At 42.2% G+C, this 25,865-nt stretch overlaps 1 protein-coding gene across 3 annotated transcripts in view; it reads left to right on the top strand.

Moving 5' to 3' along the window:
• NCEH1 (neutral cholesterol ester hydrolase 1) overlaps positions 1-18,467 on the top strand; it is a 57,549-nt gene extending 39,082 nt beyond the window's left edge. For all 3 annotated transcript variants that reach the window (XM_082689030.1, XM_082689032.1, XM_082689031.1), the window contains 3 exons: positions 1,186-1,255; positions 12,235-12,406; positions 14,729-18,467. In XM_082689030.1, the coding sequence (XP_082545156.1) occupies positions 1,186-1,255; positions 12,235-12,406; positions 14,729-15,346 (860 nt within the window). In that variant the 3' untranslated portion in view covers positions 15,347-18,467. The remainder of the gene's footprint in view (positions 1-1,185; positions 1,256-12,234; positions 12,407-14,728) is intronic.
• The last annotated feature ends 7,398 nt before the right edge of the window (positions 18,468-25,865 follow it).

Raw genomic sequence — 25,865 nt, 5'->3', positions numbered from 1 at the left:
TGAGCCAGCCAGGTACCCTGGCATCTCCTAGGCTTAAAGGTAATGACAACTTGTTTGAGCTTGTTTGTGGGTTTTGTTTATTTGTTTGTTTGTTTTAATATAGACTCCACACCCAACGTGAAGCCTGATGCAGGGCTTGAACTCACCACCCTGAGATCAAGACCTGAGCTGAAATCAAGTCCGATGCTCAAGTGACTGAGCCACCCATGCATCCCTTTTTCTGTGTTTTTAAATAGCATTTTTTAATGTGGCAAAGGCCAAAAAAGGATAACCTTTCTAGTAATCCCATTTCATATTCATTATTGATTCTTTTATTCATGGTTCGGTTCATGTTTTCAACAGATGTTTATGGACTATGTAGGTTTGTCCAGGACTGAGGGGTTTCCTGGGGTTCAAGACTTCCAATATTCGAACAGTTACGTGCAACACTGTATCTGTAGTTATACTAGTATGTGCTAGGGGATGAGGATACAGAAGTGAATAACAGAAATGATTGCATCTATAGTACTGGGGCGGCATTCCACTAGAGGCCAGGAAGTGTAAGTACCAGGAATCACATGGATTACCAATCCACCTGGCCTTGTCTACATGATTTTGACTGATCACTCCTGCCAGAGGAAGAGCTCGGGTTGGAGACGCTATGCACATGGCTATGTAGTTATTACAATTGTATTTGTCACTACATGTCTTTGGCTCCTCTTTCTAAGAAATGCTAAGACTTCCCAAAATTCTATGCTGTTCTTCAAATTGGAAGAATGCAACTGAATTGCAGCAAATGAAGGTATTAAAACAAAAATTTTGTGGTTCCAAGGAGGAAACTGTTTATTTGCTGTGATTTTTGGAAAGGTATACACTGAAAGAGCTATAAAATTGGAATTAATTTGGTGTATTTCATATAGTCTCTTGTGAAATAAATGTCTAGTTACTTAAAAACACATTAAAAGGTAATCTAATGTGGATTTCCTGTTATTTTATACCAATTACATTTTATCAGAAACCAGATTTCATATTTGCTTCTGTATATGTAACCCTATAAATGAGACATAGGTTCACATTTGCTTTTTATTATTTTTATTATGAATAACTTAAGTCCAAGTCTAAAAGCAATCCACAGTGAGCAGAATTTAAAAATGGACACTCTAAAGTAAGTTGTTTTAGTACTGATTGTTCCTTTGTCTCTTTTAGAAATCCGGTATTATGATGAGCTCTGTACAGCAATGGCTGAAGAATTGAATGCTGTCATTGTCTCCATTGAGTAAGTTAATAATCCTAATCATAGAGGGGCAGCTGGGTGGCTCAGTGGGTTAAGTGTGCTGGGCGTGGAACCTGCTTAAGATCTCTCTCCCTCTAACCCCACACCCGTCTACTGATTCCCTCTCCACCCCACCCCACCACTACCCGCCTGCCTCCCCGTGCTCACTCTCTCTCAAAAAGAAATACGGGATGCCTGAATGGTTCTGTCAGTTAAGCGTCTGCCTTAGGCTCCTGTCATGATTTCAGGGTCCTGAGATGGAGTCCTGAGTCTGGCTCCTTGCTCAGTGCGGAGGCTGCTTTTCCCTCTGCCCCTCCCCCTGCTCATGCTCTCTCACTCTCTCATATAATGATTCTGATACAACTTGCAATTTCTTTTTTTTTTTAAATTTTTAAATTTTTATTATTTTTTTAAAGACTTTATTTATTTATTTGACAGAGAGAGATCACAAGTAGGCAGAGACGCAGGCAGAGAGAGAGAGAGAGAGAGAGAGGAGGAAGCAGGCTCCCCACTCAGCAGAGAGCCCGATGCAGGGCTCAATCTTAGGACCCTGAGATCATGACCTGAGCCTAATGCAGAGGCTTTAACCCACTGAGACACCCAGGTGCCCCCAACTTGCAATTTCTTGAACTAGCTTTCTAACACCTTGAATTATCTTTTTATCTTAGTTTTAAAAATTTCTGGAAAAGGAATTAACTGAAACAGAAAAATATGCAGTTATATATAGCAAATTATTTTGTTTACTGCCTTTTAAAATTTAAAAACCGGGCACCTGGGTAGGGAGGGGCTCAGTCATTAAATGTCCGCCTTCATCTGGGGTCATGATCCCAGGGTCCTGTGATGGAGCCCCTCATTGGGCTCCCTGCTCAGCAGAAGGATCAGGCTCCCTGCTCAGTGGAAGCCTACTTCTCCCTCTCCCACTTCCCCTGCTTGTATTTCCTCTCTCACTGTCTCTCTCTCTCTCTCTATCTTTCTCTCTCTCTCTGTCAAATAAATAAATTCTTTAAAAAAATTTTAAAAACAAGTAAAATTTAAAAACCAATCCAGAGTTGGAAAACTCATTCCCCTAGAGTTCTATTCTGTAACTCAGACCTTGTAAATAGAGTGTGTTCAACAAATCTCAGTCATCATCACTAATAGTATTCAGAAGAATATGAGTAAGATTTACTACAATGGTGGTGATGTCAAAAATACAAAATCCTGCTGCCTCTTCCGTGGCAGGCATTATGCGGGTGCTGGTACAATACATTGTTTCTCCTCCTTCAGATCCTAATTCAAATATCATCTTCCTGTTTCCTTTTTCTTCAAAACTGCCCTCAACCTCTGACAGACCATATATTCGACTTATTAGGTATTTATTGTACTGGGTTGAAATGGACAAAGTAAGTTCCACAGAGTCAGAAACTTTCGGGATCTTGGCCCATTTTGTTCATTGTTAATCACTGGCCCCTGGGAACATCCCTGGCAGATAGTGAGCGTTCAACCAGTATTTATGGAACGAATGAATAGGAGTCTATCTTCATTCTCATATCAACTGTTCAAGATAAATGTTTTGATATTTTTCTCTTAGAGGAGGAAATGAGGTCGCAAAGCCAGCCAGTTGTGTAAGTAGAGTGTGGCATTAAGCCCACGTCCTGAGGCCCCTATACTTTTGGACCCAGTGTCCAGCCAGTACTGAAGGACACTGATAACGCCCAGCATCCATGCTCGAGCTTAACCGGCTCCCCTCTCCCCACTGCGGCCTCTCTGCCCCCTGTTCTTCTGCTCATGGCTCTCCCGGTCTGTGGGTCTGTGCCCCTGCTTCAGACTGGAGATGTAAGGGAATCCTACCAGACCACCAGAGGGCCCGCGGCACAGTTTCATAATGCAGGAACCTTCACCAGAAGGCCGGCATCTCGCCTGGGCAGCGAGCCGGGACAGCAGGGTCTGCTGAAGTAGCTGGGCCCTATTGTGGAGCAAGGTCTCACAGCTCAGAGCTGCGGAACCAGCCTCTGAGACCTTCCAGTGCTTTCCTGCGTGGTTCCGGCTCCTCACAGGCCTGAGGACAGGAAGGACACTGTGCCGGCTTTACTTGGCACCTTGGAGAGTCTCCATTACGGGCCTTACCATCCCGGGCTTCAGTGCAAGCAGTGGGCAGCATGTCTAAATTCCTCCTGTAGGCCTGTCTCCACCTTGAGAATCTCTCTCAAGTAAAATAGGTGTTAAGACTAGGCTTCTCACACAACAGATAAGGATGGATAGGATGATTTTAAGAAGATTTCTTTTAAATATGGAAGGGACTACTTTCATCTTAACTTTCCATTCTGCCCCATCTCTGTGGTATGGTACCCCTAAGTTTATCACAGGGACATATCACTGTGGTAGGCAAGTACCATTTCCCAAGACTGCCTGACCTCAGCCACATCATTTAGTGCCATGTGCTAGCTGGACTGAGGAGTCTGTCCTGTGCATCTAGAATGTGAGCTACTGGGAAGGGGAATCCTGTCTTCTGTCCTCCAGTTCCCATCACCCAATACAAAACTTAGAACAAGTATGCTAAGTAAACATACTCTGAGTTAGGTTAGGGACTGCCGAGAACTGTCGCAAGAGTCAGTCTGGACAGTTGAGCTAAACGGGCTTCAGATACACTAAAGCACTAGACAGTTAGGGAGGATTAGCCCATGGAACTGGATGGTCCAACTGACAATTTATTTATCAACATGTGTGTAGAGCTCACAGCACTCGTCTTTGCAGAAATCAAGAGCTAACGTGGTTAGAATCAAGGCAAGTGGAGGGGGAGAGGAACCATGAAAGACTGTGAGCACTGGGAAACAAACTGAGGGTTTTGGAGGGGAGGGGGTGGGGGTGTTGGTAAGCCTGGGGGTGGGTATTAAGGAGGGCACGGATTGCATGGAGCACTGGGTGTAGTGCATAAACAGTGAATCTTGGAACACTGAAAAAATTAAGTTAAATTAAAAAAAAAAAAATCCAGGCTAGCTAGCCCATGAAGAGCCATATAACCAGTTCTGTAGTTGAGGCAGAGCCAACATCATGGGATCGTGTTTCTCTTGGAAAGTATACTCAGAGGTCTAACTTGGGAACATCATTTCCTCTCACTGCTCGTCTCTTTCCCCTTTCGTTTATTCCAGAAATATTTATTGAATTTCTGTTATGTGCCAGTTACTATGTTATACTCTGCTGACATCACAGCGTGAGACATACCTAATTCCTGCCCTCATGGAGTTACAGTCTAGATGAGAAAATAAACAATGAACAAATAATGCTAAATTGTGATAAGTGAGGTGAAGTTGAAGGCTACGTAGTACAGAGGCATCAAATAGGTAAGAGTTTACCTAGTTTGAAAGGTCAGAAAATTCATGTCTTAAAGAAAGTGGTGTTTGCATTGAGCTCCTAGGAATGAGCAGAATCTAGTTAGACAAAGTGGACTGACCATGGGAGTCCAGTGTGTGTAATGAGAGGGCTTGGAGGAAAGGGGGAAAGCAGAGAGCATGAAGGGAATGAAACACAAGAGAAGATAGTTGAACTTTCTGGTGATAACTAAGGAAAATAGGAAAGAGACGGAGATAATCTTGAGGCTCTTAGGAGGATGATAGACCCTTGGTTCTCCTGGAATCCCACCTTCTAGCAGGGAGCAGTGTAGAGACAATCACTCCTTATCCATGAGGCCCACAGCAGTTGGGTGGTGGTGGCTTGGCTTAGCTTCCTATGGGATATGGCCCTGGGAAGGGTTACGGCCTAAGGAAGCTGGTAGGCAAGGGCTGGGGTCAGCCCCAGGAATGGAATCACTCCCACGGAGCCAGTACCAGGAGCTGGCACGCCTCATATCCTTGTTGCTGGCTCATGCACAGTTCTGGGGACAGACCCAGCAACTAAGGTTGACAAAGGTCTCAAGTTCTCAAACTAGGCCATGCTCTGCTCAGTTGCTTTTATGACACCATGCCCTTTTTACATATTAATTGCCCAACAAGTATTTGTTAAGTAAATGCAAAAGTTCATCTTATGCTACCTAAGATACACGGATGTACCATGTATCTTAGTCCTAAGTCCTCATAAGTATAGTCCTCATTTATATAATCTAAGAAGGCTCTGTTTTGTATCCACAAACCTATTTTCATAAATTTTAATGCAGTTTAGCTGTAACATTGCACCCTTTTACATGTAGCTTATATAATAAGACACAATGCTGGAACCATAAGACATAATAGGAAAAGAAGGTTTCTTATTTTTTTTTTTTTTAAGATTTTATTTATTTATTTGTCAGAGAGAGAGCATGCAAGAGCGAGCACAGGCAGACAGAGTGGAAGGCAGAGTCAGAGGGAGAAGCAGGCTCCTCGCGGAGCAAGGATCCCGATGTGGGACTCGATCCCAGGACGCCGGGACCATGACCTGAGCCGAAGGCAGCTGCCCAACCAACTGAGCCACCTAGGCGTCCCTTTTTTTTTTTTTTTTTAAGATAAAATGCAAGATAATAGCAAAGTAGGCATGTTGAATTTTATTAAATTCTATTTAATAGATCTACTTAATTCTATAATTAAGTTCTACAAGGCATTTTTGTTGCTTTTTAGGGTATGGAAAATGTGTTTTGCTTTTAATTAAATCCTTACTACACTCAAACTTTCTGTTTTATGTAAATGGAGATCTAGTCCCATTCTACCAAATATCAGGTGGTCTTGTGCACAGAGCCTTTAAAACTTTACAGAGCCATAAAGAATGTTGCTAAAGTAGATGGAAGAGAAGCTGAAGAACTTTCCTGCATTTGCTGCTAACATATCTATAAGCAATGGGATTTTTAGGCTTTTGTTGTTTTTATTTATTTTTTTATTTTTTTTAAGATTTTATTTATTTGACAGAGAGAGACAGAGCGAGATAGGGAACACAAGCAAGGGGAGTGGGAGAGGGAGAAGCAGGCTCCCTGCTGAGCAGGGAGCCCAGTGTGGGGCTTGATCCCAGGACCCTGGGATCATACCTGAGCAGAAGGCAGAAGCTCAAGGACTGAGCTACCCAGAAGCCCCCCTTGTTTTTAATTCACAAAATTAGATGAGTGCAAGCTGACAAAGTCACAGAGCTTTTAGCAGGCCCAACACAACACGCATTTCAGCAAACTGTTGTAGGAATAAGGTCTCCAGAAAAACACAGAGTGAATGGTGACCCAGCTGTGACTTTCTCTCCATGCCTTTTTCTGCTCTTCTTCTGAGTCCTGAGCTGAGAAATCTTTGTGCATCCCTCCTACCTGGGCAGCCCTGGAAGGTGGGCAGACCAAATTCCTAAGCATCCTCCCCCAGTAAGGAAAGATTTGCTGAAAACTTAGAGCCAACTTGAGCAAATCTAAAGGCCCACATCACAAATAACTTAAAACTAGAGAAAGCTAATGTTGTGCTTCTTTTAAGAAGTAGCTTGTTTTTGGGACGCCTGGGTGGCTCAGTTGGTTAAGCAGCTGCCTTCGGCTCAGGTCATGATCCCAGCGTCCTGGGATAGAGTCCCACATTGGGCTCCTTGCTCCGCAGGGAGCCTGCTTCTCCCTCTGACTCTTCCTTCCACTCTGTCTGCCTGTGCTCGCTCTCACTCACTCTCTCTCTGACAAATAAATAAAATTAAAAAAAAAAAAAAAGAAGTAGCTTGTTTTATTTTCTTCCCTGTCATCGACTAATGAATCTCTCCTTTTTACACATATTCAGCTCATGTCTTCCCAGCTCTGTTTTCTAGTAATATGAAAAATCCATTGGCTTCTCTCCTGTGGTTTGGGTCTTCAAGAATTTCAGGGCAGCGGCCGGTGGGAGGACAAGGGGGACAGTCAGAGCTTTTACAACAAGTCTGTGTTGCAGCTTCAGAGAGCACCTGTGACTGCGAAGCGCAGTGAGGGTGTGCAGCTCAGTGCCACCCACACCTGAGCTCCTGGAAGCTATGTTTAGCTCCTGAAGTCACACAAAGAAAGGAGGCCAGAAGGAGGAGGCGCCAAGCCTCTTTGGGCTTCCAGACCCACTGGAGAGTGCTCGAACTCTGGGCCTACCCTTGACGTCAAAGGCAAGATTTACATCTGAATGGAAGGAGGCTGCTTAGATCCAGGCCTAGAGCCCAGGGAGATCCCCGCCATGTACTAGAGAAGTCTCCCAAAGTCTTCAACCGTGCTCCAAGAATTACTTCACTTACACTGATCCCAGTGAATCACAGTTGTAGACTCAATCACTCCCAGGATTTTGGCAAACCACCTTGACCTCTGTCCTTTCTCTTGAATGCCCTTCTTACCCAATGGGCTAAGCCTTCGCCAATCTCAGCTCTCCTTTGCTTGAATGACTACGGTCAAACCATCGCAGGGACTGTTGTGAAACTGTAGTATGTGGACTTTTCCTCCACTAGTAGAGGAAATAGAGGTGTCCTCAATGTCAGAGAGACTGTCAGAGATGTCAGAGAGATTACAGAGACTACTGTCAGAGAGACTTTGAGGACTCCAAGGAAGGAGAGTGACTTTTCCTGGGCTCTCCAAAGGTTTCACGGAAGAAGCGGCATTTGAGATGAGACTTACACGACAGGCACTTTGAATGAAGACTTCCTTGGGGAAGGGCACGGAGGATGGACAGACCAAAGCACTGGGAATGGGAACAGGGAAATGTGTTTAGAGAACAGTGGCAGTTTGGCTGGACTCGGTGATATTTCCAAGTCTTGGCTGTGCCTTAGAATTATTGGGGAAATTTCCCTTCAAATACAGATATGCAAGGCTCCACCCCAATTGGAATGTTCTGTAGAGGGGCTCAAACCTCTCTGTGTTTTTGTAAAGCTCCCAAGATTATCCTGAGGTGCACACAGAGTTGAGAAACTCGGAGCTATGCATAGAATGCAAGAAGTAGAGTTCCTGGAGATGTGCCTGGAGAGTGGGTGGGTTAGGAACAATTTCTTTTTTTATGTTTTTAAAGCCATATGGCTTATTACTTTTCTCACCACAGAAAGTGCTCTGTGACATATTTTATATGTAAAAGGTATAAAATTTTGTGTGGAAGGAAGAAAGGTATGTTATTAAAGATGTACCATGTGCCAGGCAGTGACAGTAGGTGGTTTGTTTGAGAATATTGCAAAACCATGGAAATCATGCTCCGGGATGTCAGAAGTCTGTAGTTCTAAGAATTTCTTGGGGTGGGGTAATGAGAAAGCACACGTACCCATGCACATTGACAAGGCTGTGAGTTTTGAAGAAGGAGAATGTTTTCCAAGCCAGGGGTCACACGTGGGTTTGGAAGTCAGTGGTCAATTCACTGCACAGCTTTGCCATGTACCAGCTGTCGCCGACAAGTCACACATCCTTCTTGAGCCTCACGTTCTCATTCTTTTTTTTTTTTTTTTTGAAGATTTTATTTAGTTATTACACAGAGAGAGAGATAGCGAGAGAGGGGGACACAAGTACAAGGGAGCTGGAGAGGGAGAAGAAGACTCCCCGCTGAGTGAGGTGCTCCATTTGGGGCTCTATCCCAGGATGCTGGGATCAAGACGGGAGCCCAAGGCAGAGGCTTAACAACTGAGCCACCCAGGTGCCCCTCACGTTCTCATTCTTATTTATATAGTTATTTATTTATTTGACAGACAGAGATCACAAGTAGTCAGAGAGGCAGGCAGAGAGAGAGGAAGGGAAGCAGGCTCCCTGCTGAGCAGAGAGCCCGATGCGGGGCTCGATCCCAGGACCCTGAGATCATGACCAGAGCTGAAGGCAGAGGCTTAACCCACTGGGCCACCAGGAGCCCCTCACGTTCTCATTCTTAAACCCAGAGGTTTGCCCTGCGATTTGAGCGAAACACCTGCAGAGTACTTGGCCGGGTGCCTCACCTAGCAGGAGTTAGATAATTTTTATAGAGAGTATGCGTTTATTAAATTGATTAAGCTTCATTCCTGAGTTCACAACCAAATTTTGCTAGAAGGAGGCGTGTGCCATAACAGATAGGCAGAAGCCCACTCTGCAGAGTCATCTGTCCCCGCAGTGAGTTGGGCAAATTAAGACCATATTTGCCACAAATTCATCAGGTGCTTTAACTCAAGATCTATCATTTTTAAATTTTAAAAAGTCAGAATCATACTTTCATACTTTGCAGGAATGTATCTTTAAACAAAAGGATCAGGTACATAGATATATACTTGCTTTCTTTGGCTCTGGCACTCATTAATTTTCTCCTGACTCCAAGTTTTCTGTGTCTACAAAAATATTACAGCACTTTTGCTCTACTTCTCAGGTCCATTTCAAGTTACTTCAAAGGCTTATCTTACACAAGGTGACCTCAGAAGTATATAGTTTCACTCTATTTTCCAATCTATGAAAATTGTGTCCCTTATCGAATAAAACTAGAGAAAGTTTCCAGCTCAAATAAAGGTAGGAGGGACTAGGAGACAAATGTTTCAGAGTACCAGGAAGACTCTATTATGACCTGTTTGTCTTTTGTTTACTTTGTTATCTGAGCCAATTATTAATAGACTGGTAAGATTGAGGCAATACCAAGATTGAGGCAATAGCCAAGGTTTTTTTAAGAGTACCGATTTCCCTTGATTGAAAGTCCCTAAGGCCTTTTGGGTAAATAACACCTGAAGATTCAATTCATGTATGTGTACCGATAGAATATATTCTGACATCCTGGCTACCTGGAAAACAGTTTATTGTGATATATGGAATCTTGTTGAGATAGAATAGCCTTTATTGTCACAACTTGAGTCATGAAGTGCATTTGTTTTTATTTCATTGAAAGAATTAAGAATCCAGCCTGGGGGCGCCTGGGTGATTCAGCTGGTTAAGCGTCAACCTCCAGCTCAGGTCATCATCCCTGGGTTCTAGATCAGGCTCCCTGTAGGGGGCGTCCCTGCAGGGAGCCTACTTCTCTTTCCTCTCTGACCGCCTACTTTTTCGCCTTCTCTCTCACTATCTCTGTCGCTTGCTCTCAAATAAATAGATAAAATCTTAAAAAAAAAAAAAAAAAAAAAAAAAAAGAATTCAGCTTGGTAAAACAAGTTCAAAAAGAGATCTTGTGCTGGAATTGGGGGTAAATGGAATCATGTGAGATGGCGCCATCTAGTGGACAAAATAGTGTAATCCTACTCCTTTCGTTAACCAAGAGTAGTAGTACATAACAGCAGCTGCCCTAGGACATAATGGAATTCAAAGGGAGAAAAACCATTTAGGATGATTAATTGATCCACAGATGGAAAAATAAAAAAGTCAGAAAATCAGTTTGTCGTTATAAGGCAACCACTAAGGGAATTTTTTTTTTATCATACTTCGAATTTTCAAAATTCTGTCATTCTTGAGTAACCAGATCAATGTTCACTAGTTCTTGTAGTATTTCACAAATATTTGTCCACTTGATTGTATCTGTACTGAATGTCAAAATATTTAATTAATTAGCTGGATTCTAGGTGGGAGAAAATTAGTTTCCGAGAATAAGTATGTTAGTTCTAAAATGGTAATTACAAGACCCAAGTTCTTCATATCGTTAATTAAGTAATTGGTTTCTATCCCACCTTGTTTTTATCTGTGTTTGACTTATTTTACAAATAATGTAACTTGCAGGTGCCTCAGTTTCTTTTGTCTGCAAAAGGAAGGTACATGAATATTCAAAAAGGTTTTACTGGATGGGTGGTTGGTTATATGCCTGGCACATTGATGGATACTGGGAACACAGTGATGAATAAAACAAAGAACACATTCTTTAGAGGAAGTCCATAAAGAAATCATTTTATGATGAGGCAGAAAGAACAGTAATATACCCCAGCATATAGAAGTATCGAGGAGTGGTACCTAGCTCAGCCCCAGAAGTGAGTAGAGCTTTAGTCCAGAACCTCTACCTGGAGGAGTCCAAACCCTTGGGTAAGGCTTAAAGGATGAGTGAGAATTAATAAGAAAAGAAGGAGATTGAGAGGATCCTCCAGGTTGAGGTTATCAGCAAATATGGATTTGTAAGATGATATTATGGGGGGGGGGCATTTGACAAAACTGGGTTCTTTGGAACTGTTAAGAGCATAGGAATCCTACAAAGTATACAGAGTTGGATCCGAAAGGGACTCTGATATTACAAAGTGGAGTGATAGGAGAAGCCTCAGAAGTGTCCCAGAGGGCCTGTCTTCTGTCTTGCAGACTTGGCTTCCTCTTTGCTGGTTGGCAACTAGCTTTTCCGTTTCGGCCTCCTAGGGAGTGAATTCATTTCCTGGGTTTAATGTACTCTTCATTGGAGTACAGTTTTACTATGTTTCTCAAGTAAATCATAAAGGATACCACATGGAGGCATTAAGCATGAGGTTAATGAAATGGTTAATGTTGCCAGGTTACCTTCTAACTCACTGGTGCTGTAAATTGGAACACTGACTTCAAGAAATAAAATTTCAGAATCGATTGTGGTTCTACCCATATCTTAGTAACACCCACCTTCAACTTCGAAGTTTTGTTTTTCCATTGGTGGTGACCTAGGTGTTTGTTTTGTTTGGAGGTTGATAATTAAAAAAAAATAAAAATAAAAAGGAGAGGGAGAGGACTACTGCTAATACAAAATCATTACATTCTTAAACTAGGTATTTTTTTTATTTGCAAGAAAATAAATGGTTTGGCATGCCTGGGTGGCTCAGTCGGTTAAGCATCTGTCTTCGGATCAGGTCATGATCCCAGAGTCCTGTGATCAAGTCCCACATTGAGTTCCTTGCTCAGCGGCGAGCCTGCTTTTCCCTCCGCCTCTGTCCCCCCCACCCCCCACCCCTACTTGTGTTCTCTCTCTCTCTCTGACAAAAAATAAATAAGAAATATTATATTTTTTTTTTTTTTAAAGTAAGCTTTGTGCCCAATGTGGGACTCCTGAGATCAAGAATCACATGTTCTACTGACTGAGCCAGCCAGGGGCCCCTTTAGATGTATTTTAATGCCTCACTTGTTTATTTCTGTGTCCAAAGAAGCAGTTTCCCCTTAAACTTCAAATGGACTAGAAAGACTTGGTAAAGTCCTTAAATGAATACCACTTTTGTCTCCACAGATACAGACTCGTTCCAAAGGTTTATTTTCCTGCACAGATTCATGATGTTGTGCATGCCACGAAGTATTTCCTGCAGCCGGAAGTCTTACACAAGTATTCGGTTGACCCAGACAGAATTGGCATCTCTGGTGACAGTGCTGGTGGGAATTTGGCCGCTGCTGTGGGCCAACAGGTAATAGCCCTGTGGTGCTGGTGGTGGGAGGGCACTGGCTTACCTCTTGCGGACAGACAGATTCTCCACCAGGTATGGCCTAGGCGGAGCAGGTGGGCTGGTCAGTAGTGGGCTACGTTATTCAGATGACGGCACTTGGAGAACACGCCGATCTTTCTGAGGTAGGAAGAGAGGTCAGTGATAGAAGTGTCATCTCTCAGTCCTCAGAAAGGCCCCCATTACGACCATTATGAAAGAAGGGCTGATGTTTTATAGGGCTCTCTTGCCGCTCAGGGCTATGCATGGAAATCAAGTATCCCCGGCTTCTTGTCCGCGTCAGACTTGCAAAATCGGGGTCTGTGTGCTTAAATTCCAATGCTGAGGTGGCTTCCTTAGAACTTGGAGTCAAATTGAGAAGTTAAAAAGCGTTTCCCAAAGTTTATTGGTTGGTTGGTTGGTTTTTATAAATATAAAAGAAAAAAAATGATAAATGGGTCAGCCACTTCAAATGTTATCTTACAAGTTCATCGAGCTTACTTGGTTAAATTCTTTGAAAACTACCTAGCTCTAAGAGCACCCAGAATTGGGGGCAGCTGTGTAAGTTCAAAGATAAGTACATCTTTTTCCTCTGGTGGATTAAATACGTTTAGAACAGCAGCTCTGTCTTCTCGCCTCCAGATTTCTTTTGGTATCCCAGAGAGCATCTGCCTTTTTATCTGTGGCGAAACTCGGTTTCTTCTCCGTTTTGCATGTGGAGAACTTTGTTCTCTGGCATTGGCACGTTTGCTACACCTGTGTCAAGTGTGGTAAGAAGAAAGTGCTAGTCCTTGAGGAGAGCCTCATGGGCTTCACAATGAGACAGAACTGGGATGGAATCCAGTCCCCCTGCTTTGAGAGCTACAGGGCTTTGGGCAAGCACCTTAACATCTCTAAGCCTCGGGAAAATGAGGATAATACCATGTGATTGCAGGGCTGTTGCCAGAATTTTGTGAAATGATATATATGCAATTCCTGGCACATATTAAAAGAACTATTGACCAATCATTTCCTTTTGCTTTGACAGAATAGTTTCATCTTCCCTGGGGATAGGGTTCTAAACTCCTGCGTGAAACAAAATTGTATGGCTAAAGTGACCTTGAAGATTGTTTAGTTGCTATAAAACACGGTGTCCTAGTTAGCTGCCCTTCAGAGAGGAAAAAAAAAGAAAGAAAAAGAAACCAGAAAAAAAAACAGTCTTTAAAAAAATATATGAATAAGGGCTGAGAGGGGAGGATAATGTGTGGAAACAGTTCAAGATACTTGTTGAATAAATAAATCAAATAGTAATAATTTATAAATAATAAATAAAAATAAATAAAAAATTTTTGACAGACTCAAAAAAAAGAGAAAAAAGGAAAATATATATCATTTTAGATACTAGAACTCTGTCTAAAATGAAGCAGTATGTTTGCATTTTGCGGGGGCATAGGGGATTTGAGATCTGCTGAGGTAGGGGATGCACTGACGTTCCCATTTCAACCTCAACTCCGGGGTGCACACTCATTAAAGAGAATGGAAGGCACATTGCCAACACCATTTAAATTCTCTCACCCACCGTGAACACTAACTACTCATTGGAGGAGATATCCTAAGGTCCTGCTCCAACACTTTGGAGTCCCATCATCGGTTCCTTTAGCTTTTCCTACCCTTCTCTTCTGGAAGGGTCAGCTAGTTTGTTTCTCTCCAGGAAGCCATTGCCTTTTTTGGGCCTTGCAGAGCATAGTGAACTAAATAAGGTTCATAGGTTATCCATCCGTCGTATCCAGCAGAGTGTGCTACTGCCAAAGAACGGAGACAAGTGAAGTGTGCGTGGAGGTTTAAAGACCTAAGAGATGGTGTACATTTGAAGGGTTCATTCAAACATCATACCTTTCTCAGTAAATATCCAGCAGCTTGATTGGGGCAGTGGTGGTGGGGGGGGGTGTTATTTTTTTAATTTTTTTTATTTTTAAAGATTTTTTATTTTATTTATCTGACAGACAGAGATCACAAGTAGGCAGAGAGGCAGGCAGAGGGAGGAGGAAGCAGGCTCCCTGCTGAGCAGAGAGCCTGATGTGGGGCTCCATCCCAGGACCCTGGGATCATGACCCAAGCTGAAGGCAGAGGCTTTAACCCACTGAGCCACTCAGGTGCCCCGGGAGTTTTATTTTTTAAACTACATTACTTAATCCCATGGCTGGTGGAAATTTCACACTTTTATCCTCTGCTTGGCTTAAAGTAAGGTATCAAGCTACTATATAAGGTGTGATTTCTATAAAAGGAGCCATGCCAAAAGAAATAATGTGTTTGCTTCCTCCTCCCCAGTTTTCTCAAGATGCCAACCTCAAAGACAAGTTCAAGGTGCAAGCTTTGATTTACCCAGTCCTACAAGCTTTAGATTTCAACACACCCTCTTACCAGCAAAATGTGAACACGCCGATCCTACCTCGTTACGTCATGGTGAAGTACTGGGTAGACTACTTCCAAGGCAACCATGACTTTGTCCAGGCAATGATAGTCAACAACCACACTTCTCTTGACGTGGAAGAAGCTGTTGCCCTCAGGGCCCGTCTAAACTGGACGTCCCTCTTGCCGGCCTCCATCACAAAGGGCTACAGGCCCGTCATGCAGACCACTGGCAACGCCAGGATTGTGCGGGAGATCCCTCAGCTGCTGGATGCCCGGGCAGCCCCTCTCATCGCTGATCAGGAAGTCCTGCGGCACCTCCCAAAGACCTATATTCTGACGTGTGAGTACGACGTCCTAAGAGACGATGGGATCATGTACGCCAAGCGTCTGGAGAGCGCAGGTGTGGAGGTGACCCTTGATCACTATGAGGATGGTTTCCACGGCTGCATGATTTTCACCAGCTGGCCCACCAACTTCTCAGTGGGAATCCGGACTAGGAATAGTTACATCAAGTGGCTGGATCAAAACCTGTGAACGAGTCACATTTCTAGAATGTGTGAGCCCCTCTTGACCTCCTGCACCTGCTTCGGAAATTGATGTACTTTTTAGTTGACTGATTTCCCCCGGTGACTTGTGAGTGACGTAATCTCTATTCCTTGCCTACCCTGTGTGAATTTAATTTCTGGAAATGTGCTTAACTAACGTACATACAAAATGTCTGAGGCTGGTTCTCAAAGCGGGCCAGTCTCTCTGTTCTTGTTGTTTTAGCCAAACTACTACCAATACTCACGACTGCAGAGAACAGGACAAGGAGCTGAAATAGCTTTAGGTTCTGTCTTCCTCAAGAAAATCTTTCTAGAAGAAATTCTTCCAGCTGTGGATGACATAGTGACCTTTAATGAGGAAAGAAAATGTAAGCTCTTCTTCAACTTGCGAGGGTCTACTTTAAATTCAGAGCAGTGTTACCTGTGTGCACGTAAAGGTCAGTGCTGGGTACCAAGTGCCCTCTGTTCTTTACAGATAGATGGTTTTGTTTCCTATGGGAATTTTGGCCAAGGTGCTCTAGCAAGGACAAGTTTCTCAAATGCCTTTCTTCCTTTAGAGCGTTGATGTTATGGGATAGCTATCTCTAAGTCCAGTCGGATTAGAACAATACTTGAAAGTTACTTTCTACCACTATTATTAGAAAATATAGTCGCATGGGCTGGAAATCTTGTACATTGCTACATTTTTTGGGTATGCTCTCTCCATTGGGGAGATCTTCTGGGAGCAAATTCATTTAGATTTAGGATAAATCTTCTAGTACAGAACAAGTAAAAACAGACAAACGAACAGACCTATTTATTTTCATAAGTAATACTTCTGACGTAAATTACCAAAAGCAGTGTGTAATATATTTGGCATAGTCAGGAAAGAAGATACATTTAATATTGAAATTATGAAAAATATCTTCAGAGGGTCTAGTTTATTCTTGAAAACTCAATTTTTTCACTTACATGGCTTTAAAATGGGGCTATTTTGGTATATATGATGTATTGTTTATTTTTTTAAGTTATTTAATGTTAATATATACAGCTAGACTTAAGATTTTTCAAAATAATGTCTATAATGAATATTAAAAATAATGATATTTTTAAAAAAAAGAAACTACCTTAGAATTATATCCACATGTAATTTTATGGAAAGACGTAAAGTAGCTACTAATACTACTACACATTAGGCTTAAATATTTTGATGCTTATATGCAATCACAAATTAAAATAATTAGAAACTGTGACTACACCCAGTAAAGTCGTCTAAGTTTATAGCTCAGTAACTTCAGTAAGACACACACTGCTCGTTTCTGCCCTCCTCTGTGGTCAGAGGAACACTAGCTCATATTCTGCTGGGTGACGCGTCCATTGGCACCTGGTACCTTCACCTCTTCTTATCTCCTTCCAGCCTGGTCTCGAAGTTACGATACCCCAAGCTCGACTTCTTGTAAAGCCTTCACTGCCAGTGGGAACATCTTTGGCATAGGAAGGGACTCCGATTCTGGGTTGAGTACCTCTACCCTCCTTCCTGCCACTCTGACCACTCTGACCACTGCCCCACCACACACACACCTGCGCCCCCCCCACACTTCCCCCATTCTTTGCAAGGGCTGCAGAGGGCAATGGGACAGCCTGGTTATGATATGGCCTGTCCATCCGTGGAGAGGATGGAGAGGAAGTGAAAGCTTCTCGCTCGTTTGAAAGGGAGGCACTAACCACCTCTGCATTGAAATCAGTGAAAATGTGCGCCCTTATTTTTCATTTATTGTATAAGCCAGTAGCATTTTATATATAAAATGTGTGTGTGTGTGTGTGTGTGTATGTGTGTGTGTGTTTGCCTCTGTGTATATAAAAAATAATCATGCAGATTAACGAGATAAGTCATTTACCATCTCTGGGCCTTTTTCCCTTCCCTCTAAAATCAGCACTTTGAATTACTTTGAGTTAATCTACGAGGTCCCTTCCAAACGTAAATTCCAAGCATTTTGTCAGTCTGACAAATCATATTGACTTCTCTAGTGTTTTGGTTTTTTGTTTTGTTTTGTTTTCTGGGGTTTTTTTGTAGGTCATTTTTTCGTATACATAGACACAAGTATCATCGAAGATTTTGTTTTTCTAAAAAAAAACAGGATTTTGTTTCTTAACTCTTTGACAGCTACTCTCCTCATTTAATACTGTTGGGGTTTTTAAATACCATTTGAAGGGACCAATGTCTGGGCCTTATTTTGAGGTTATCGACCTCCAGACATAAAGGAAAATATACATGCAAAAAGTTTCTTAAAATGGCATGTTTTTCCCCAGAATTAGGAGCTAAATGCTATGGTAATTACAGACACCAAATGATTCTAGATCTTTAAAAGGTTTTCTTGGATGAACACAGAGTAAAAGAAAAAGGATCAACCACTGTTTCAAATGAAACACTTGAGTTTCACTAAAGCTTTAATGTGTGTGAATAATTTGTCTAATGACTTGTTACTGGATCCTATCTCAGACCTTGCTTGAAGTTCTTTTTTTGAAATTCTCCCTGAAATAATAACAGTTGGGAGTCAGGATACACAAAAATCAGTAGGTACAAGAGAGTTTAAACCAACCAGAAATCTGAGTGCTAAGAACTCCTTGGGGAAACCTATAGAGTTTATGGTGAAGATATTTTAGTGTGGGGGTGAATTCTCTCTCTTTTCAAGTTTTCGTTCTTATATTAAGAAGTTTATGCTCTGCAGATTAATTTTATAGTATGATGGCTTTGTTTTGTTTTCCTATTTTATGAAAAAAAGTTGATAGTCTTTTTTAATATTGTTGTTCGTGAAATATGAACATAAATATATGAAGAAAAAACCTTGAAGTGCTGCAAATATTGTGGAGTGTAAATTAGTCTTAACATTTTATCATTGATTTGTGAAGAATTTGAGACTATTGTATAATTATCTTGGTGGCTGTGATATTTTATGCATGACCTTTTAACCTTTGACTTTTTGCTCATTTCCCACTGCCAAGAGGAAGGCAGATTTTATGAAGGATTTTAGTAGCAAATCTATTTTATAAGATGAAAATCCAGGGTGGAGGTAGGAAAGCCTGTATCTGCTTTGACTCAAGTTTAGAAATAAAATGGCTCCATCTGGGAATGTGCCTCTTTTACTTCTTCTCGTCTCTTTTTCTGGTTCCCATCTCTCCCTCTGTATCTCGGGTCCCTAGCCGCAGCTCTGCCCAAATCTTCTGCCCACCGGAGTCCCGGAGCTGCCTTTCAGTCACAGAGAGATTGGTCAGTGGCCTCCGTGATGACATTCATTTCATGTCTGGATGCAGTATGTGCTGCTTACATTGGGGAAACCAGCCTCGGACTGGCTAGAATCTTTGCAAACGTGAGGCAGGCCCTGAGACTATTTGGGGACTTTCAATCCATGGATTAGAAGGGGATGATCCTTGCTGCAAATGAATTTGGATTTAAAGCAGTTCAGCCACGGAAGTATCAATAGTGCTAGAAGCGAGTTTTCAAATTGACCCTGACATTACAAGCAAATCTAATAATTCCACACTTGAGTTTATTATGCCAAGTTTATATCAGTGTTACAGGAATAACATTGAAGTTCAAAGTGAATTGTTCGTGTTGGTTCTGAACGGTCACATACCTGTGTGTAAATTATGTTTTCCCACTCAGTTGTAGTTTCTTTTATCTTCTCCAATGGAATCTCTAGGGTAGAGCTCTACTTTGTTCGGAAGATCCACTAACCGTTCCAGCAATTCTCCTTCAGAGCATTGACGATGTACTCCATGTGTTTTAGTATTGTTTCTATTGTCAATGTCATTTTTTATCTCCCTTTTTTTTTTTTAATAACATCTCTTATTTTCCAATACATCCTGTAGTTAAACATCTAGAAGATGTTGGTATCAGGACCAGCCTCCCCAGACCTCAAAGGCTGGAGACATAGACACGATTTCTAGTAGGTGTGTATTACAAACTGGATAGCCCTGTCACTTTAGAACCAGCATCTTGTGTCATTAGACAGGCTGGTGACATCTTGTGTCTTGTGGGGCAAGGCTCCTCCCCCAGATTTTCTTACAGCGGACCCACTGTTGACAGGAGGTTGAGGGCCCCACCTTCTGGACAGACTGTCTGTCCAAAGGAGACCCAGCCCTTCCAGTCACCAGGCTTACTTCAGCCCCTCTGACCGCCGTGGATGGCTGCTGTTTGCAATTCTCGGTATTTAGTTGTGTTTGTTTTCTGTTCTCCCCATATTTAAATGTAAGCTCCATGAAGGCAGGGACTTTGTTTTGTGCATTCCTGTTTCCTCAGCATTTAGAACAGAGCACACCACAGTGGACTATCAAAACGTGTTGTTATTGTTATTTTAAAGAGAGAGAGATTGGTGGGGAGAGGGGCAAAGGGAGAGGGAGAGAGAAAAATCCCAAGCAGGCTTCATGCCCAGCACAGAGCCCAATGCAGGGCTCAGTCTCTCAACTCTGAGATCACCACTTCAGCCAAAATCAAGAGGTGGACACTCAACCGACTGAGCTACCCAGGGGCTCCTCAAAATGTGTTTTTGAATAAATAAATCCTCGCTGGGAAAAAAAAATGAGCTTGTAAGAACTGGATTATTTTTCATGTGTTTCTTTTAGAAGTAAATTAAGTTTATGTCAAATATAAAAAACTACTTTAGATGGAAATTATTGCCTTAAACATTTCTAAGAAAATTTAAATAATTCAAAGTAATTACATACCTGTTTTTAACTACCACATTTTAACGCAAAAACAAATGTTTTTAAGTGAATGGTAATGATGGGGAGAACAAAAGCAAAAGAAATATAGAAAATAATTAAATTTTCTTTGCAGCTCACTGACAAGTACTTCAAACTGTCAGGGTGACCTTCCTCCAGGACCTCAGTGGCCTCACTGTTAATACATTGCTAGAGGCAAAAGGCAACCTTAACTTGACATTAGCCTGACCTCCAGGATCCTGTAAGTCTTCTTCAACATATAAAAATCCTTTTGGAAACTTGCTTTATCGCCATCCTCCTCCCCCCAAATATATGTTAGCAGTCATCTTCCTAACATATGGCCCACTGATACTCATCTGAAGGCTCTGAAGACTACGGTTTTCCTAGACAGTAGTAAATGACCTTATCTTACACAACAGCTAGCCCATCAAGGTCCTGAAAATCTTGCTTCCAAATTCCTTAGAGGCATACACCATCCTTAACCCCCTCCCAACTTAAAAGTATCTAATCAATCACCTGTCACAACCCCGTGCAGCTCTTTCTGCCCACAGGTCCTGTCCCTGTGCCTTACTGAAACAACCTTCTTGTGCTGAAGACGTCCTCAGAATTCCCTCTTGACCATTCATTCCCAGACCCTGAATATTCTGTCGCATCCGATAAAGTGAAGTGATTATTTTTTTTCTCTTCCTTCTATAGCTCAAGTCCTTTCTGTATTTTTCTTAACAGATATCAGCCAAGGGTTTTACTGTGTTAAGTAAAATTGTCACAGGGGTGCCTGGGTGGCTTAGTGGGTTAAATAAAGCCTCTGCCTTCAGCTCCGGTCATGATCTCAGGGTCCTGGGATCGAGCCCCGCATCAGGCTCTCTGCTTAGCAGGGAGCCTGCTTCCCCTCCTCTCTCTGCCTGTCTTTCTGCCTATTTGTAATCTCTCTCTGTCAAATAAATAAATAAAATATTTTAAAAAAATAAAATAAAACTGTCGCAAAGTGCCCTAAAAGAATGATATAACATAACATATTTCACCAGGTGTTCCATGGAAGTCCATTTAAGAACCTGAGAAATTTTAAACAGTTAAAGCAATTCTACCCCTTTTAGGAGATTGTCTTCTTTCTGGTCTCATTATTCTTTAATAGGGAATCAAATTCTATGTTCTTTATTCCAGTTAAATTCATGCAATAGGGGCACTTGGCTGGCCCAGTTGGTTGAGAATGTGTCTCTTGATCTCAGAGTTGTGAGTTGGAGCCCCACACTGGGTGTAGAGATTACTAAAAAAAAAAAAAAAAAAAAAAAATTTAGACTTAAAAAAAATCATGCAAAAATATTTATTTGCTTGGCCACAGATTAAAATTATTTTAAGTTTTCTTCTGTAAGATAAAAGGTTTACCAAGCTAAGTAACTTCGTATTATCCCCTGCCGACTTCATTTCCACCATTCTGTTAGAATGAAGTTTCCTGTCTTCTATACAAAGCCAGTACATCAGTTTGCCTCCTTAATTGATTCATTATGGTCTCATTCAAGGACATATCTCCCCTTTCTCCTAGACCTTTTACTCTTCCCTGAACTATTCACTCCTTCGTTTTGGTCTATAAAGAGAGTCAAATCTGTCCTGTCCAGAAAAAATTCTCTCGTGGTCCTTTATCTCCACTGTGTCTTCCTTCCGACCCAAACACAAAATAACTCTTTTCGTTATTTATTGCTGAGTCATAAATTAGGCTGAGACTCGTAATTTAAAACACTAGCCATTTGTTACTGCATGATTCTGGGTTGACTAAGTTTAGCCCAGTGGCTCGCCTGCCACCAGGCTAACTAGGGCTGTAGCAGACCCACCTGCTGACTAGGGCCATAGTCTGAGAGTGCTCTGCTAGGCTGGAACGTCAGGATGGGGCTCACTACAAGCCTGACAGTTGTTGCTGGCCAGTAGCTGGGTGACTTGGTTCTCTAGCACATGGCCTTTCCTCCTGTATTGGAATTCTAGAAGCATGGCATGGGGATTGCATGATGGAGGATTCTGAGTCTGCAAAAGTGGGAAGGTTTGTACCTCTTAAGATCCAGTTTTGGAAGTTGCCCAGCATCATTTTACCATATCCCATTGGTCAAAGCAAATCACAGCCCAGATTCAGGGGAGGGGAAACAGGCACCACTGCTTCCTGCTTCTTGCTTCCTGCTCACCAGAAGGAATGACAAGGAATTAAAGTCATCTTTGATGCACCACAATTCCTGCCTGGAGAGAATGTTCATTTCTGCAGGTCATTGACAAGAACAAAACCCTCCGCTTACATTTACAGCACATCAGACGATGGGGAGTATTTTCCATAGATTACTTCTGGCCCCGTATGTTCTTGACCTTGTTTTTCCTCCACTACCCCTTGAACTTCTGGTGCTGGTGCAGTAGTTCCTATTTTAATACATCTGGCCCAGTACTTCAGCAGAGGGTGGGGTACGGGGACTCCTGGAAGTTATTCCTCTACTGGGTGAGTCAGCAGTAGCTGAAGAAGATGTGAATCACATAAATATATCCCACTAAACCCAAGGCCAATGCACCGCCAACTCAATTTTCCCCTTGACCAGACCCCCCAGAACATCTGCAACCATTCTAAGCATCCAGAGAATTTGTGATGGACAAACTGGGGTGGAGTCACTGATACGAACAAGGGCAGGTAAAAGGTATTTTTAACATTTGTGTATTTTAAAAAGGCAATAATCTTGTGCATCTGTGAGTGGGGTCCCTCTGGTTCCCTGAATGGGACCCATGCATGTGAGGGGCCCTAAGCTCAAGTTTTATGGTAAATCTGCCCCTGCATAAGATTCAGATTCATGCTTTCACCTTCATTCTAAATGCCTCCCTGGGCCCTCTGATAACCCCACTGGTGCAGCAAGTCCCAAACTAAATATATGCATTGTCTTCTTGCTCTGCATTATTTGGCCTTACCTAGGCCTTCTTTTACCAGGTGTACTTCTGCTCTCTCTCCGGTCACCCAAGCTAGGACTGTGAGAGTTGTCTTTACCTTCTTAGTCCTTCAACTTTTTTCTTAAAGATTTTATTTATTTATTTATTTATTTATTTATTTATGAGAGACAACATAGGGGAAGTGGGAGAGGGGAAGAAGTAGGACTCCATCCTAGGACCCTGGGATCATGACCTGAGCTGAAGGCAGATGCTTAACTAAGCACCCAGGCACCCCATAGTCCTTCAACTTTGTCAGTCATGGAGTCCAATCAATCTACTTCCCAAATATTTCTAGATAAAATACTTACATATTTAATATTTATAAGAGATTTAAATAAAAATGCAAACAACAAATATGTATATCTCAAACATGCAAAATCCATTGCCTTCTTTCCAAGCCTGGACAGTCTGTTCTAGTTCCAAGCTTAAAGTCCTTCAGGCCATTGGTTAGGTTCAGGGCATCAAATGCGACAAGCACAGTGCCCCCTCATGGCCCCACCCCTGCAGACTTAGGCAGCCATGCTTCTCCAGGTGTGGTCTGGCCACCCTTGGAGGCCTACAGAATCAAAACAATTCTGGTAATAATACTGTGATGTTATTTGCCTTCATCACTGTTTTCCTTTCATGAGTGGAGATTCCCAGCTGCTACTGGACATGTGGACCAGTTTCAACAGGTAGGATGTTGGCTCGTATTAAGCCAGACATGAATGATTTTTGGAAAGATGTAAAACAATGCCACACTTCCACTCATTTGTGTTGGGTAAAATTTTGCATTTCCTTTTCCATAAAATACAGCTTAAGCTTAACATGTAATTAATTCCTAATACCGTAAACATCAATAAACAAAGTCCCTATGAACAAAAGCTCTTTGGGTCCTCCAAAATTTTAAAGAATGTAAGGTCCTGAGACCAAAACATTGGAGCTCTGCTTTGTACAGTCTCATCGATTGGCAAGCCCTGTATGTTGTGCTAAGCGGTAGATAGCCAACACTGAACTTATTATCATGGTTTGAAATACCCACCCTGTGTCCTCTTCCTTCTGCCTTTCTTTGTCCTTTCCTCATCTTCCTCTGCCAGCCTCCTCCAGGGTACCTCTCCTAACTTCTCCCTCCTCCGGTGGATTCATGTATCCCTCCCTTTGATCTTACTGCAGGATATTTTTTCTCCCCAGTGCCCATGGTTCCTGGTCACATCACTTCTAAGAATGAAGAGGTAGACCAGACAGAGTGGTGAAGACCAAAACAAAGTTTACTGAGCGATAGCAAAAATGACAGTACAAAGCTCCCAAAGAGAGAGGGGACCCGAAAGGGTTGCCACCAGAGTTTCTAAGTCTAGGGGTTCTTAGAAGCTTCTTGATAGGCTGTTTTAATCTGATTAACCCTTGCTGTGTGTGTCATCCAATCAGGTTTTTGTCATCTATCTATCACAGGGGAAAGGGTGGAGGACTCTTTCCCCTGAGGAGCAAAATACTTTCAAGGGTGGTTTCCTCTTGGGAAGGTTCTGCCTTCCTAGTATCCTTCATTAGTCTCACAGTGCACTGGACACTCAGCGCTGAGTAATTTTTAGTGGGTCTGACTCCCTCACAAGACCGTGGGATCCTTGATGTTGGCCCGAGTGAGCAGCACTTTTGTCATCCGGATGGCTGGGCGGCTGACACAGTCCTCTCACAGAATAGGCACTCAAGGAATCTTGGCTGAACGAATGTTCTCATGTTCTCACAAAGTAAAACAGTGTTTTTCTTCCTAATATATAAAATTATGCTTGATTCTATTATATTTAATATATTTGCTTATCTATATCCTTCAGATAAAATCCGTTTTGTTTTGCTTTTGTTTTCCTGCAGATTTTTTTTTTAACGCATTACAAATTTATTTGGTTTGCATTAAAAATTTATTTGGTTTGGGGGCCGCCTGGTGGCTCAGTGGGTTAAAGCCTCTGCCTTCAGCTCAGGTCGTGATCCTGGGATTCTGGGATCGAGCCCTGCATCGGGCTCTCTGCTTGGTGGGGAGCCTGCTTCCTCCTCCTCTCTCTGCCTGCCTCTCTGCCTACTTGTGATCTCTGTCTGTCAAATGAATGAATAAAATCTTAAAAAACCAAAATTTTATTTGGTTTGGGGCGCCTGAGTGGTTCAGTCGGTTAAGGTCTGCCTTTGGCTCAGGGTTCTGGGATCAAGTCCTGAGGCAAGCTCCCTGCTCAGCAGGGAGTCCGCTTCTCCCTCTCCCACTGCTGCTGCCCCGCTTGTGTGCTCTCTCTCTTTCTCTGTCTGTCTAACAAATAAAATAATAAAATGAAACAAAGCAAAATAAAATATAAAAAAATGTAAAGGCCTAATGGTTAAAAAAAAAAAAAAAAAAACTTGGTCAGCAAATGAAATCCTGAAACCTACCTACCGTAAAATATTTTTAAATTCAAGGCAACTGCCAGCAGAGGGCACTCTTGAAAGGCGATGGCATTAACCATCCTCCATATTGTGTTTTCACCTGGAATTTTGGAAAAAAGATTTGCTTTCTGTAATGTTTTATATTTATCAAAGATAAATAAAAGGCCATGCTATGTTTCATAACAGAATAAATTAAGTTGGATTTTTTTAAAGTGGAGAGACTATAAAATCCTCATTAAATACCTCCTAGAGAACAACTGAATTCTCAAAACAAAGCAAAACAAAACAGAAAAAGGACTTTTAGTGATCCTTTGTTAGAGCATGACTCATCTCCCTGCCCACCAAAGTGTTTGTCTGTTTCTCTTACATGGTTTTATTCAAGGTCTGTAATTGCCATCCTCTTGGAAAGAAGCTGACAGAAAAATGGTGTTCTGCATTTTTGAAGGACCATTTAATACAGCGGAGAATACAGGACCCTTATC

This window comes from Mustela nivalis, assembly GCF_964662115.1.
Source record: "Mustela nivalis genome assembly, chromosome: 1".
NCBI lineage: Eukaryota > Metazoa > Chordata > Mammalia > Carnivora > Mustelidae > Mustela > Mustela nivalis.
This window is presented reverse-complemented; position numbering and strand designations above follow the sequence as displayed.